The sequence below is a fragment of the Pleuronectes platessa genome, chromosome 15 (assembly GCF_947347685.1).
Source record: "Pleuronectes platessa chromosome 15, fPlePla1.1, whole genome shotgun sequence".
Lineage (NCBI taxonomy): Eukaryota > Metazoa > Chordata > Actinopteri > Pleuronectiformes > Pleuronectidae > Pleuronectes > Pleuronectes platessa.
In genome coordinates this window covers 24,150,872-24,163,998 of record NC_070640.1, presented here as the reverse complement: position 1 = coordinate 24,163,998, position 13,127 = coordinate 24,150,872, and the positions used below count along the sequence as shown (strand labels likewise).

General features: G+C 42.8%; 1 protein-coding gene across 1 annotated transcript; it reads right to left on the bottom strand.

The window, feature by feature from the left end:
- Positions 1-6,444: 6,444 nt before the first annotated feature.
- On the bottom strand, positions 6,445-11,178 carry LOC128457499 (zona pellucida-like domain-containing protein 1). The gene is made up of 10 exons (XM_053442208.1): positions 11,070-11,178; positions 10,539-10,759; positions 10,245-10,429; positions 9,533-9,605; positions 9,130-9,227; positions 8,902-8,982; positions 8,655-8,823; positions 8,379-8,475; positions 7,705-7,725; positions 6,445-6,575 (listed from the first exon to the last, which is right to left on the bottom strand). The coding sequence occupies exons 1-10, from the start codon at positions 11,176-11,178 to the stop codon at positions 6,445-6,447; spliced, it is 1,185 nt and encodes a 394-aa protein (XP_053298183.1).
- Between the last annotated feature and the right edge of the window lie 1,949 nt (positions 11,179-13,127).

Genomic DNA, 13,127 nt, shown 5'->3' with positions numbered 1-13,127 from the left:
AGCCTCCTCTGCTTCCAGTCTCCATCGAGGGGGTCAGTGTGGAGGTGGTCAACACCTTCAAATATTTAGGAGTCCATATGGACAATAAACTGGACTGGTCAGCCAACTTGGATGCAATCTACAAAAAGGGTCAGAGCCGGCTCTACTTCCTGAGAAGGTTGAGGTCGTTCAACATCTGCAACAAACTCCTGCGCATGTTCTACATGTCTGTTGTTTCAGCGTCCTTTTTTATACTGTTGTGTGCTGGGGAGGCAGCATAAAGGAGATGGATGCGGGTCGACTGGACAGGCTGGTGAGGAAGGCGGGAGCTGTTGTTGGCTCTGAACTGGACTGCCTCACAACAGTGGCAGAGAGTAGGACCCTGAGTAGGTTGCGGACTATCTTGGACAATGAGCACCACCCACTACACAGAACTCTCATCGGACAGAGGAGCTTATTCAGTGGCAGACTCCTGTCACTGTCATGCTCATCCGACAGGCTGAGGAGGTCCTTTGTCCCCAGGGCCATTCAGCTACATAACGCCACGCAGAAGAGGAGGGGGGGAGTGATCTTCCCTGCATGAGTCTACCTCAGTCTGCCCTCCCCTTCTCTACTCTTCTCACCTCATCTCATTATTATATACCAACCTACTGTCCATCCCTTTACTGGCTATACTAGGCTAGGCCACACACAAGGGCCAGCTGTTCCTCAGGGGTTAGAGCGGTCCACCTCTAACCAGAAGGTCAGCGGTTCGATCCCAGTCTTCCCCGTTCCGAATGCCAAAGTATGTTTGGGCAAGATTCAGACCCCCACTTCTCATAAAGACAAGTGCTGCACATAGAGGCACTGTGTGAATGGGTGAATGTAACACTGTACTGTAAAGTGCTTTTAGTGGTCATTAAGACGAGATATAACATAATTTCGTCTTTGTGAACACATTATTTGCATATAGAGCAGAGAAGCGACATCCCATCACAAGAAGACACAGGATACACATTCAGGATGCATCTTAATTCCAGGTGTGAACACACATTTTTAAAGCCGTCCACTTGTGATCGGACTTCTCAGGACAGATGTTAACAGGTCTGAACAGCGCCTAGGAATATTGTAGGCACAGAAACATCAGACCACATCTTACAGCAGTGGTTTTTTAGTTGTGTTACCAAAAAATATCACGTCCAGTTCATTAAATACTGACACGCTACGCGAATGTGATAAGAGTAAACATTTGTTTGCATTGCACTGCTGGAAACAGAATATCTTAAATCTGTTTCATGTCTCTACTCCACTTTATGTTATAAGCCATCAGGCTGCATTATGTAGTAAAACAACTATTTGTGCTCCTATTTTGATAGTAATGTAGTAGTGGAATATACCTGAAATCATCCTTCCATCATGCACTGATATATATAATAAATTCAAAGAGTGCAACAGCTGTAACCAAAGATATATCAGTAATTATCAGAATTCATCCAAATGTGATTGGTTGCATGGTAGCTTCAGTATCTAACCTGTTTTACGTTCAGATCCATTGGTTCTCAAAGCTCTTTTGAGATTGATCTTCGGCGGGGGTACGCGGGCGCACGCTGGCTACCGCTTCTCTTGACACTCTGCTACCGCTCTTGTGATTTATGTGACTTTTTAAAGCTATTTTATTCGGCAGACTTTTGATTAATAGAGGCTGCCTGCTCTACTGGAGTCCTTATTCTGTGATAACTATGGAGCTGGGGCTCGCCAGCCTGTGGTCGTTGCCAGACGGCGCGGCTTGTTTTGTGTTAGGTTTTTTACATCGGTGCTGGCAATGATTTCATACACCGCCCCGCAGCTACGGCGTTGGCGCAGCTTCATGGCTCCGTCCGATAAAGGGGTTAAAGCCCTCTGTCAAGAGTCTGGGATTTTGAAAAACAGACCTCCCTACATCCATAGAGGCTCGCGCCGCGGCTTCAACGTGAAACCAGGAAACAGAACAAACCTCGGAGTCATCGTTGGAAACATCGCGAGACTACCCAATACTAGGCAAAATGGAAGACACGGAGTGGATCGCAGTGTATTACGGAGCTTTCAGGGATTTCCACCCCGAGCTCTGTCTCTTACCACCATGGAGCTGCTAAACGCACAATCCCTCACTAATAAATCTCTCCTCATATACGACCATATTCTGGACAAAGGGCTTGATTTCATGTGCCTAACCGAAACCTGGCATAAACCAGGGGACTACTCCGTGCTTAATGAAGCATGCCCCCCTGGCTATAACTACATGAAGAAGGCCCGCAGCTCTGGTCGTGGTGGTGGACTAGCCGTCATGCACCGGGCTGAGCTAAAACTGTCTCCTCTGCCAATGCCTGATCTTTCCTCTATGGAATGCCTGGCCTTCAAATGCAAATCTCCATACTCCATGACAGTGCTTCTCATATACCGTCCTCCAAAACCAAACCCATCTTTTCTACCTGAGATAAGTGATCTCCTTACCTCTCTCTGCACTATGTCAACTAACATTGTCATTGTTGGTGATTTAAATATCCATGTCGACAACCCCTCCTGTCAGTTTGCAGCAGATTTCCTGAGTGTGCTTGAGTGTCTTGGGCTGCAGCAGCATGTTGAGGTTCCTACTCACACCAAGGGGCACACTCTGGATCTGGTTATCACTAAGTCTGCTTCCATCCGTAACCTACAGGTCTATGATCTAGGTGTGTCCGACCACAAAGTGGTCTCAATGGCCTTAACTTTTATGCTGCCGAATATTAGACCTAGGCGTCAAATGTCTTTCCGGAACTGGAAAAGTATTGACTCGGCCACTATGACCTTGGATCTCCAGCTCATCACCTGCCCAGCCTCTGCATCAATGGATGAATTAGTGGAACTCTACAATACATCCCTGAGAAGTGTTTTTGATCTCCATGCCCTTGTCAAGTCACGTGAGGTCAATTTCTCACGCTCCGCTCCCTGGTTCACACATGAGCTAAGGAAAATAAAAACAGCTGGGCGTGCCCTGGATTGACGCTGCAGACACTCTGGGCTCACTGTCCATGAACTGGCCTATCGTGAGCATCAAAGGGCCTACTCCAACTCCCTTAAAGATGCTCGCTCACAGTTCTATTCCGGGTTAATCAATAAAAACCCTGGCAACTCCAAACTGCTTTTTTCCACAATAAGCCATCTTCTGAAACCACAACCACCCTCTTCAACTGAGGCTACAGAGGAGCAATGCAACAGCTTCATTGACTTTTTTAGATCAAAGGTCAAAACCATTCGCTCTCTGATGTCCAGCTCTCCATCTCTGCTTCCCTCTGACACCAACACCTTATCTACGAGTGTGCTGTCTCCTCTACATCTCGCTGAGGTTCAGGAGAGCCATGTTGAGGCAATCCTCAAAAAAATGAAATCCTGTAGCTGTACCCTGGACCCCATTCCCACTGCTCTGCTCAAGTCACATATCCCCACTCTCAGTCCTTTCATCACCAAGGTTGTTAACCTTTCCCTTCAGTCTGGGTGTGTCCCACCTACTCTCAAGGTTGCTGTCATCCGTCCCCTTCTCAAGAAACCCACCCTGGACCCGGAGGTTCTAGCTAATTACAGGCCTATCTCCAACTTTGCCTTCCTATCCAAGGTGTTAGAGAAGGTAGTCGCTTCTCAACTTCAGGACCACCTCAAACATAACTTCTTTGAAAAGTTTCAGTCAGGATTTCGTTCAGCCCACAGCACTGAAACGGCTTTGCTCAGAGTTACGAATGACCTGCTGATGACAGCCGATGCAGGATCACCCTCACTCCTCATCCTCCTGGACTTGACTGCTGCATTTGACACAGTGGATCACACTCTCCTCCTACAGCGCCTCTACAACGCTGTTGGACTATCAGACTCTGCACTAAAGTGGTTTCAGTTCTACCTCTCTGGCAGAACTGAATATGTCTCACTGGGAAGATGCAAGTCCAGACTGCTCCCTGTCTCCTGTGGTGTTCCGCAAGGGTCGGTCCTCGGCCCCATCCTCTTCATTATTCACATGCTCCCCCTCGGTCGTGTCATCAGCAAACATAGGATGTCCTTCCACTGTTATGCTGACGACACACAGTTTTACATCAAAACTGCCCCAAACCCCTCTGCAGCCATTTCATGTCTCACTGCCTGTCTTGGGGAGATAAAGACATGGATGAGCAGCAACTTTCTCCAGTTAAACAGTAGCAAAACTGAAGCCCTCCTTGTTGGCACTCCACCCCAGGTTCAGTCATCCTCGATAACTCAGCTCACCTTCGACGGTCAAGTCATACCCCTCTCCTCCACAGTCACTAATCTGGGAGTTAGGTTTGATCCTCACCTGACCTTTAATGACCATATAAAACACCTGTGCAAAACCTCCTTTTACCATCTCAAAAAACATCTCCAAACTGCGCCCCACTTTAACCCTGTCAGATGCAGAGAAGCTCGTCCACGCATTCATCTCCTCTAGACTGGACTACTGAAATTCACTTTTCACTGGGATCACTGGCAAGAACATCCAAAAACTGTAATTCATTCAAAACAGCGCTGCCAGGATCCTGATGAGAGTCCGTAAATATGAGCACATAACACCAATTCTCCACTCACTCCACTGGCTTCCTGTCTCAACCCGGATTGACTAGAAAGTCCTACTCCTCACCCATAAATGCATAAATGGACATGCACCTCCCTACCTACAATAATTCATCACTCCCTCGCTCCTTCGGGCTCCCAACACCAAGCTCCGCACCATGGGCGACCGGGCCTTTTGCTCAGCAGCGCCCCGCCTATGGAACGGTCTCCCTGACCACCTGAGGGCAACACAGACCCTGGACTCTTTTAAGACTGGCCTAAAAACCTTTTTATTCAAGAAGGCGTTTTTACTTTGAGTTGAGTTTTTAGGACTTTGATTCTAACTATGTACTTGTGGCACTCTGAGATTCTCGGATGAAGAGTGCCTTACAAATAAAATGTATTATTATTATTATTATTTTCTCCCAGTTCTCCCTGTATGCTTATGGACAAAGCAAGGTGATCCTCATAGATATCATTATCTGTTACATATTATACTGTATTGTAAAGCAATCAAACACTGCACACTCTTGTACATTCATTAGTAATTATCCTTTGAGTAGATCCTTTATTCACATTGCCCGTCATGTCTCGCTATTTTAATTGGTACATCTCTACCTGTTAAAGCATATCATGCCAACCAACTGTTGATATTCATTCATCATTGCCATGTGTTGGCCTCTTAAGTCAGTCAGCAGAAATATAATGATTTGTATCCTGATATGACATAGCAACGTGGGCCCAAAATCAAGTCAACACACTGAAAGATTATCTACAGCGTCCCGAGTGTTTAAGAAAAACAAAGTACTCGACAAAGTAGGCTACATTGGGCTACGACTGCTCCAGATTCCATAAGGCTGAGGTGAAGGGATCTTTGGCTCTTTTCACCAGTGCTTCCCCACGTCCTTGGATTGAGCTGCTGTTTTTGACTCGCACTTTTGACAGAGTGGTTTTTAATGTCATTCTTACACACGCCCCCCAAACATAAAACCATTCTTGGAGTTTATCCATTGTATACAATGTTTTTAGAGGTCAAGTTTAAGAGCAGCTTGCATAGCAAGTGACTGAGTCTGGTTTCAGTTATATGTGGTCTTTAGCCTTCTGTAAAGCTAGTAACATCCTCTATACAAGTATTCCTTCAATAGTTGGCATTTAATGAGGTCATGGACAAGTACGTTAGGCCGGATACATATTGTCAGCCATGGCTTGTTCTGTAAACACACACACACAATGATAAAAACCAAAAATTCACATTTGCGACAGTGACTGATGATAAACTCTTTATTGTATTTTGTGTACTCCCACAGTAGCTTATCTGCTCGCTATGTAATTTACTGTTAATAATTATACAACATTTGCTTCATTCTCAAAACTTCCCATTCTTTCATATCAAACTTTGCAACATATGTGTACAACATTAAATAATGAACTTAATTAGTTTGGCTTTCATAAAACTCAGTAGAGCACTATATGAAATATAGATTCTTCCAAGATTTGTACTCGTAAATTGGTGTTTGCTTATAAAATATTTCCAGCCAGCCCAGCGTCTAAACAATTTTGTTTCTCCTACTACATTCAATAAACTAATGATATACATTTTGATGCTTTTTAATGCCAAAGCGCATGAGTGCATAACACTTAAGCTTTACATTAAATAATGCAGCAATCTAAAACAAGCAAAGCATATCTTTGTGCAAAGGTTCTCTTCACTCTTCATGTCAACTTATTCTACAAAGTACATGTCAAGTGTAACTGCAGTGACAAGAAAAGACCACTAAACCACAAATGTACTATAAATGAACAGCGATATTATGCTTAGTAGCACTAACTACTACACCACACCACAGGAAATATTGCTGTGAACCATTTCATCCAGCAGTCGGGCTTGTGTAAAGTTGTGCATACAGCTTTCAGCACCCTTTAAAAGACTCTGTTCCTCCTGTAGAAGATGGCTGCTGCAGCCACAACCACAATCACGGCCAGAGTGAGGACACCCACAGCTATCCCGAGACCAATCCTGGAGTCTGAGTCCGATTTAGTGCCGGATACAGCTGCTCACAACACAACCAGAGCACAAACAGAGTAATCCAACCTCGATTCACAAGGGATCATTTGTACACGATCAGGCAGATATGTACTGTGGCCCTGAGAGCTCAACGAACAGCAACTTAAGAAAACACAGGCAAGTTAAGAAAACACATGCAAGTTGACAAAACACAAGCAAAGTAAGAAAAAATCTTCATCAAGTTCACAACACAGCACAACACATTACAGAAACGCGCTGCAGATAGACAAACGCGCTGCAAATAGTAAAACGCACTGCAAATAGAGAAGAAACGACAACGGAAGTGTTTCCAGAGGACAGCTAAAAGTGATGGACACGGCTGCCACAGCAGACACAAAAACGTCCAATACACCAAACAAATTCGGTTCCACACAGGGGTCGGCCACCGGCGGCTCTGGCGAGTGTGTGTGTGTCTTGGCGCTCCGACCCCGCCCACTCGCTCGGAGGGAGCCACAGTGAGCTCTGAGCACGGAAGATGGTCCGATCTAGAGACATGCCGTCTTCTCCTGTTAAACTGAATAAACAGCGCTAACAACCAAGCCCCTGTTTGTGAGGCAATGTATTGTCCATACTGTGCAGGGCTGAGGAGCCGCATTCGGCTCCAGAGCCGTGGGTGGCCGACCCCTGTGTGGAACCGAATTTGTATTGTGAATTGGACGTTTTTGTGTCTGCTGTGGCAGCAGTGTCCATCACTTTTAGCTGTCCTCTGGAAACACTTCCGTTGTCGTTTCTTCTCTATTTGCAGCGCGTTTTACTATTTGCAGCACGTTTGTCTATTTGCAGCGCGTGTGTCTATTTGCTGCGCGTTCTGTAATGTGTTGTGTTGTGTTGTGAACTTGATGAAGATGTTTTCTTACTTTGCTTGTGTTTGTCATCTTGCATGTGTTTTCTTAACTTGCATGTGTTTTCTTAACTTGCATGTATTTTCTTAAGTTTCTGTTCATTGAGCTCTCAAGGCCACCGTAGATATGGCATCGAAACATCATTAGTAATGAAGTTCACTGTCACATTGACAGTGCTCAGATGAAGTAAATTAATCTTTTATATTGCTTTTGGAATTGAATTATTGGCATAATAATAAGAAATACATCTCATGGAAGGAAACAATAGTATACCTTCCTCCTTAGATGTCAGTGCTGCAAGAAAGAGAAAGAGGGAAATCGCTTAAATTTTGGAGCTATGAAGAATAACAGGGGAGACAACAAGCTCCCTTTCTCCTAAACATAGAAATGGTAAATGGTTTGTATTCATAAAGCGCTTTTCTAGACTTGATGACCACGCTTTACTGTACAGGTTTTTCACTCACCAATTCACACACATTCAAACAGTGAATCTATGTGCAGCTTTTTCTATGAGACAGCACTGCCGTCAGGGGCAATTCAGGGTTCAGTATCTTGACCAAGGACACTTCATCATGCAGATGGGGATAGAACCACCTACCTTCTGGTTAGAGGACAACCGCATTACCCCCTCAGCTGCCCCATAAAATGGACTTACTGTAGTATAAGGTTAAAGTATGACAAACTCATTGTACAGTATGTGTGTTCAGAGTGAGTTGCACTTTAAATTATTCTTAGGAAACCTAGTGACAGAGGATATATCCAATTTGGTTATTTAATCAAAAAAACTATACAAAATATATCCAGTCCAGCTTTTTGAATGATACAGCATCATGTTATCAACTAAAGTGCTGCTGCACTACCTTTTTATTCTTTACTGTTTTTACTCGTATTCTCTGTGATGCCTTGTGATTAGTGCTGTGTGACCAAAGACCAGCAAACAAACTTACATTTGTCATTTTTGGTGACAATGGGAATAGAGGATAGGATGGTAGCTTCAGATGCATCAGTGGGATCAACGTCCCTTCTCCTCCTGCTGTTACATTGCTGAAGATAATGGAAGAAAGAATATGATCATTCATAAAAAAAAAAATCACAGATTTAGTGGTAAAATGGGATGGATGTATTTAACTAACAGTGGATAGTTCCTCCCTTTACTCTCAAACGTCTCAGTTCCTCATGTCATCTGGAGGTGTCTTTTTTTACATTGCTAAACCATCACTCACCTGAAAACCACTGCAGGTGCTGATCTCACAAAGCCTGGTGATACAGTGTAGGTAATAAGTGGACACTGTCTGGTTCTGCTGTTCAATGAACCTGAAGGCCGGGAAGGAGAAACGGGATTGGTGACCATTCCCGTTGCCATACACGGTGGTCATCTGATCGCTAGAGCACCTGTTTGATATCAAGAAGCAAAGTGTTGGCTGAACATATTGATGGACTATCTCTTCCTATTCAGGTTTTGGGACTTACGGGACAAACAGATTGAAGAAGGTGGAGTTTGTTGGATTAGGAGAGATGGAAGCATAGCATCGGTCCAAAAGGACATGGTACCTAGTGTGGGGTTGAGGGGGGGGGGGGCAGAGAGCATTAGGAGTGATGTCACAATACTTTTACATTCCATGGTCATTCATTTTGTTTCTGGAGTTGGAACTACAGAAATTCCAGAGATTGGTTTACATTAAATCGTTGTTATCTTACTGAGCTGTCAGGTTGTCTGCTTGGACCTGGACAAAGATGGTGGTCCTCAGCTCTAATCCCAGCGGCGGTATGTCCAGAGGAGTTGTGTAGTTTATGTCCTGTCAACACAAAAGTAATGCAAGTCAGAAGTAACATTTGACAGTTTATATGGGAAGCTGTTATAATCCGGAATTGATTTGATAAGTTAATTGATCAGAATTGAATCGTTTCGATACACGGAATAGAATGGAAGAATAAAATGTATGTCCAAATACTTGTGGAATGATTAGAAATTTTACTTACTAATTGTTTACATGCCCATTTATAACTTTACAGCTACGAAACACAGCAATCCATCAAAGCACTGTTGGACTAACATAGTTTACAACATCACCTCACTATGAATCATGTTGTCTCAACTTACATTAAAGATTTCCATTGTCAAAGTACTGACGAAGCTTCCATTTTTGTCCGTTACTGCAATGGAAGATGCTGACCTAAATGGGACAAGGGAAAGAGAAGGGTGGTGGGGATGGGTGGGTGAACGATGTCAGACTGAATCCTACATGTTACTGTACACCTGCAGACTATTTCCACCAGAAGAAGCTTCTGTTACAGTCAGATAATCCTGTCTCATCTTCTTAGAGACTGTGATCAACCGATGTATGTTAAGTCATTTAGCAGATTTTTGGTTTGTGAATGTTTTATATTGAACTAGTGTGTTAATTTTTTTAACAGTTCCTCTCATCAGCAGAGAAATAAACCAACAAAGCTAAGGTTTGGATGAAGTCAATGATTTAACAAAGAAAGCAAGTAAGAATCTGTAGTTATACTAATTTCCTGATGTTACTGTGTGCTGTAGTGTTTCATGAAAACAAAAAGTGGAGCAAAATCTTGTTTTAATCAATGATCTGGGCTTATAGTAAAATAAACAGCTTGAGCATTCTGTGGATTGTGTATCTCTTTACTTCTTAGCTGTATCTAAATCAAACAAATTAGATTATTTAACTTTGTCATAAAGCAAACTATCTCTTTTTTACATGCTAACCCTAACAATGTAACAAACCCATTTTACAGATATGTACACTTAACAACTCAAGAAAAAGTCACTGGAAGGATACAAGCAGAGATCTTACACTTCCACCTGGGTGTTGTTGATGAGATACTCAAGAGGGTAAGCACAGGAATAATAATATTTGAGCTCAGCGTTATAGGTAACTACTCCCGTGGTTGGATCATGGGAGCGCACCGCACCACTGACATTAACCGTCTGGATGTTGGAGAAGTCAGCAAACATCCCTGTGCCAGCTGCACTGCTGGTCTGCAGGCAACATTTACGGTAGAGTCAATCACAGAGGGAAAAAAGAAAGGTTGCTTTAAGAATCATACAGTTATTTCTTCATTTTACTTCTCCTCAAACCTCTACTAACCAGGAATTTGCTTCCACAAGCGTTGGTCATGTTGAGGGGGAAGGTGAACCTGACAACAGGCGGGGTGACGGAATCATCCAAGGTTCCTTTACACTCTGGCATGTTGAAAATGTGGTTGAGGATGAGCAATGACTCATTGTAGCCAGTGTAGACAACAGGGCAGATAAGGATAGCCAGGCTAATTGAGGAGGTGCCACATTCAACAGAGATGTCACTGTATTCTAGAGGAATGGGAAAGATACACCTTTAAGGTTTTGGTTGCAATTGTCACCAAAAATCGGATTGAGGTACAAATAACATTATTTTCTTACCTGGGAGGAATTAATAAAACAACTAAACCCTTGGAAGCAAAAAACCCATACTCAATTTGCAATTAAATATTGTTTACACTTGTGTGGCAAAACTTTGATCTTGTAGAGGTCAAACTGAAACAATATGTTTGACATATTATTTCATAATTTTTTGTAATTTCATAAATTGCAAAGAAAGTTAAAAAGAGAAAAAAAAACATCAGAAGCATGCATACCGTACCTGGCCGTCGAAGCTCATTCTGGCACGTTAACTGATAGCTTTTGGCCACCGTAGATACCAAGAAAAAAAGGCTAAGAAGGTTCATTTTTACCATCCTTGGTATGGACATTCCTGTAACAACAGAATATGTATGATGCCATGCATGATTTTTAAAGGACCTAAAGTAATTCTTGTTTGTGTTTCTAGTAGTTTCAATTGTTGTTACCTTTTTCCTGGATTCCGCTTCTGTCTTACGGCTGCCAACCTCTTTCTCTGTGCGTCTTCTTCTTTGATCAGTGTGTAGAGCTGTTGGAGGTTCTTATATACAGCTGGGAATCTTTCATTTGATTGGACAGAAACAAGGTCAGTTCGGTTGGTGTGTCCACCTGTACTTCACTGAATGGGAACAATTCTTTTGTACAGGGAGTTCCGTGGACCATTCCTCCAAGGTAAAGAATAAGTGAAACCCTACACAGCAAGAGTCTTTATGAGGGACCAGAGACAAAGGCCAAGTTTCTTTTCTTTAAAATACTGATTCCCTTAGAATCCTAACATGAGACGTCATGAAGCAAGTGTTTAATCCCATGGGGATCCCACCAAATACTTTGATGCCCTTTTTTTCGGTGAGAGTCTGTGTATTAGTAATAAAGGGCAATATCTTTTAGTGTGACCCAAAGATGATCCTCTAGGATCACATCTCAGAGAACACTGCACCTAGGTCACTAGAATCTTTGTGGCGGTCCTAGCAGGGTTTTTATTGGAGTGACAATGACACAAAGCAGTTTGAACCATGACATACAGTACTCCTCGCTAAGACTGCATCATTCAGTGCTAGATTAAATGTTGTGGAAAAAAAATCAATCTGGCCCAATTAACTTTAAAACTGATGTACTGCATTCACCACTCTTCAATAACTTCTTGGACTCAACTAAGCCAAGCAAGGAGACAACCATGGACTATTTTTGGATCTTGCTGATACACTCAGCTTTGTATACTCTTCAGCTGGAACATCACCAATCTTGTTCGAGACATATTCCAAAGATCAGATGTGTTGAGCAACAAGTGAATTCCAAATGATTTTCTATTAAAGAGGGTTTCTGTCATTTGTTTTTGATAAGTTTGGTTCTATATAGTTTGATGCTATACAAATTGGGGTTAATTTAATGAGAACAACTAAGATTGACTTGCAGGTCAGGCGTGTCAGTGGGAACTCAATACAATGGCTCCACTGTACGACCAACAGTACCCTGATTCAAAATGACCATTGCAAGATGGCAGTGCCTGATTCCAGAACAGTTTGGCTTCATGCTTGTGTGGTGGGCAGATGATGAGACACATCTTTAAAGTCAATAGTAAAAACCATGAGACCAGAGGTAGGGTAATAACCATGTATTGGAAAGTATCATTGACTAATAATGTTGAAGAGAAGTAGCTGCAAAACACACCTTAGAGTGGTGTTAAGAAGAACAATATTTATGCACACATGCATTGACAAAAGAAAACACTGGATGGAAAATAAGTTATATCAGCGAAACCTCACAAAATTTGATGTGATTGTATTTTCTCCCCCATCAGCCACAGACAAAATCACAGCCAACCTGGGGAATCTGGCACCCTTTATTAAAACATCATGAGCTGGCCCATGGGTACATTTCTGATCTTGTATCCCCCTATGAGCCGGGACGCCGTCTGAGATGCTCTGGTAAGGCATTCCAAAGTGTAGGGCAAAACCAAGGGAGGCAGAGTGTTAACTGTGAAGGGTTCTACACTCTGTAAAAATCTAGTTCCCTGTTTTATCACTCTTTAAAAAACACATTTTACAAAAAGGCTTTCATCACATGACGTTTATTTCTATTTTACCTGTACTTTATTTATTTAAACTACATGCTTTTGCTCATGTTTTAAAGTTGCATTGTTTTATTTTGGCTTCTGTAAAGAACTTCTCTGTTTGTATTGAGAAGTCCTATATATGTTTGTTGAGGAGGCTCAGAGAGAACCTCCAGGTGAACCAGGGACAGCCAATTGGCCCAGCTGAGAATAGTTGGCCAATCAACTCTGCCTGGATTCAAAAGGCAGCAG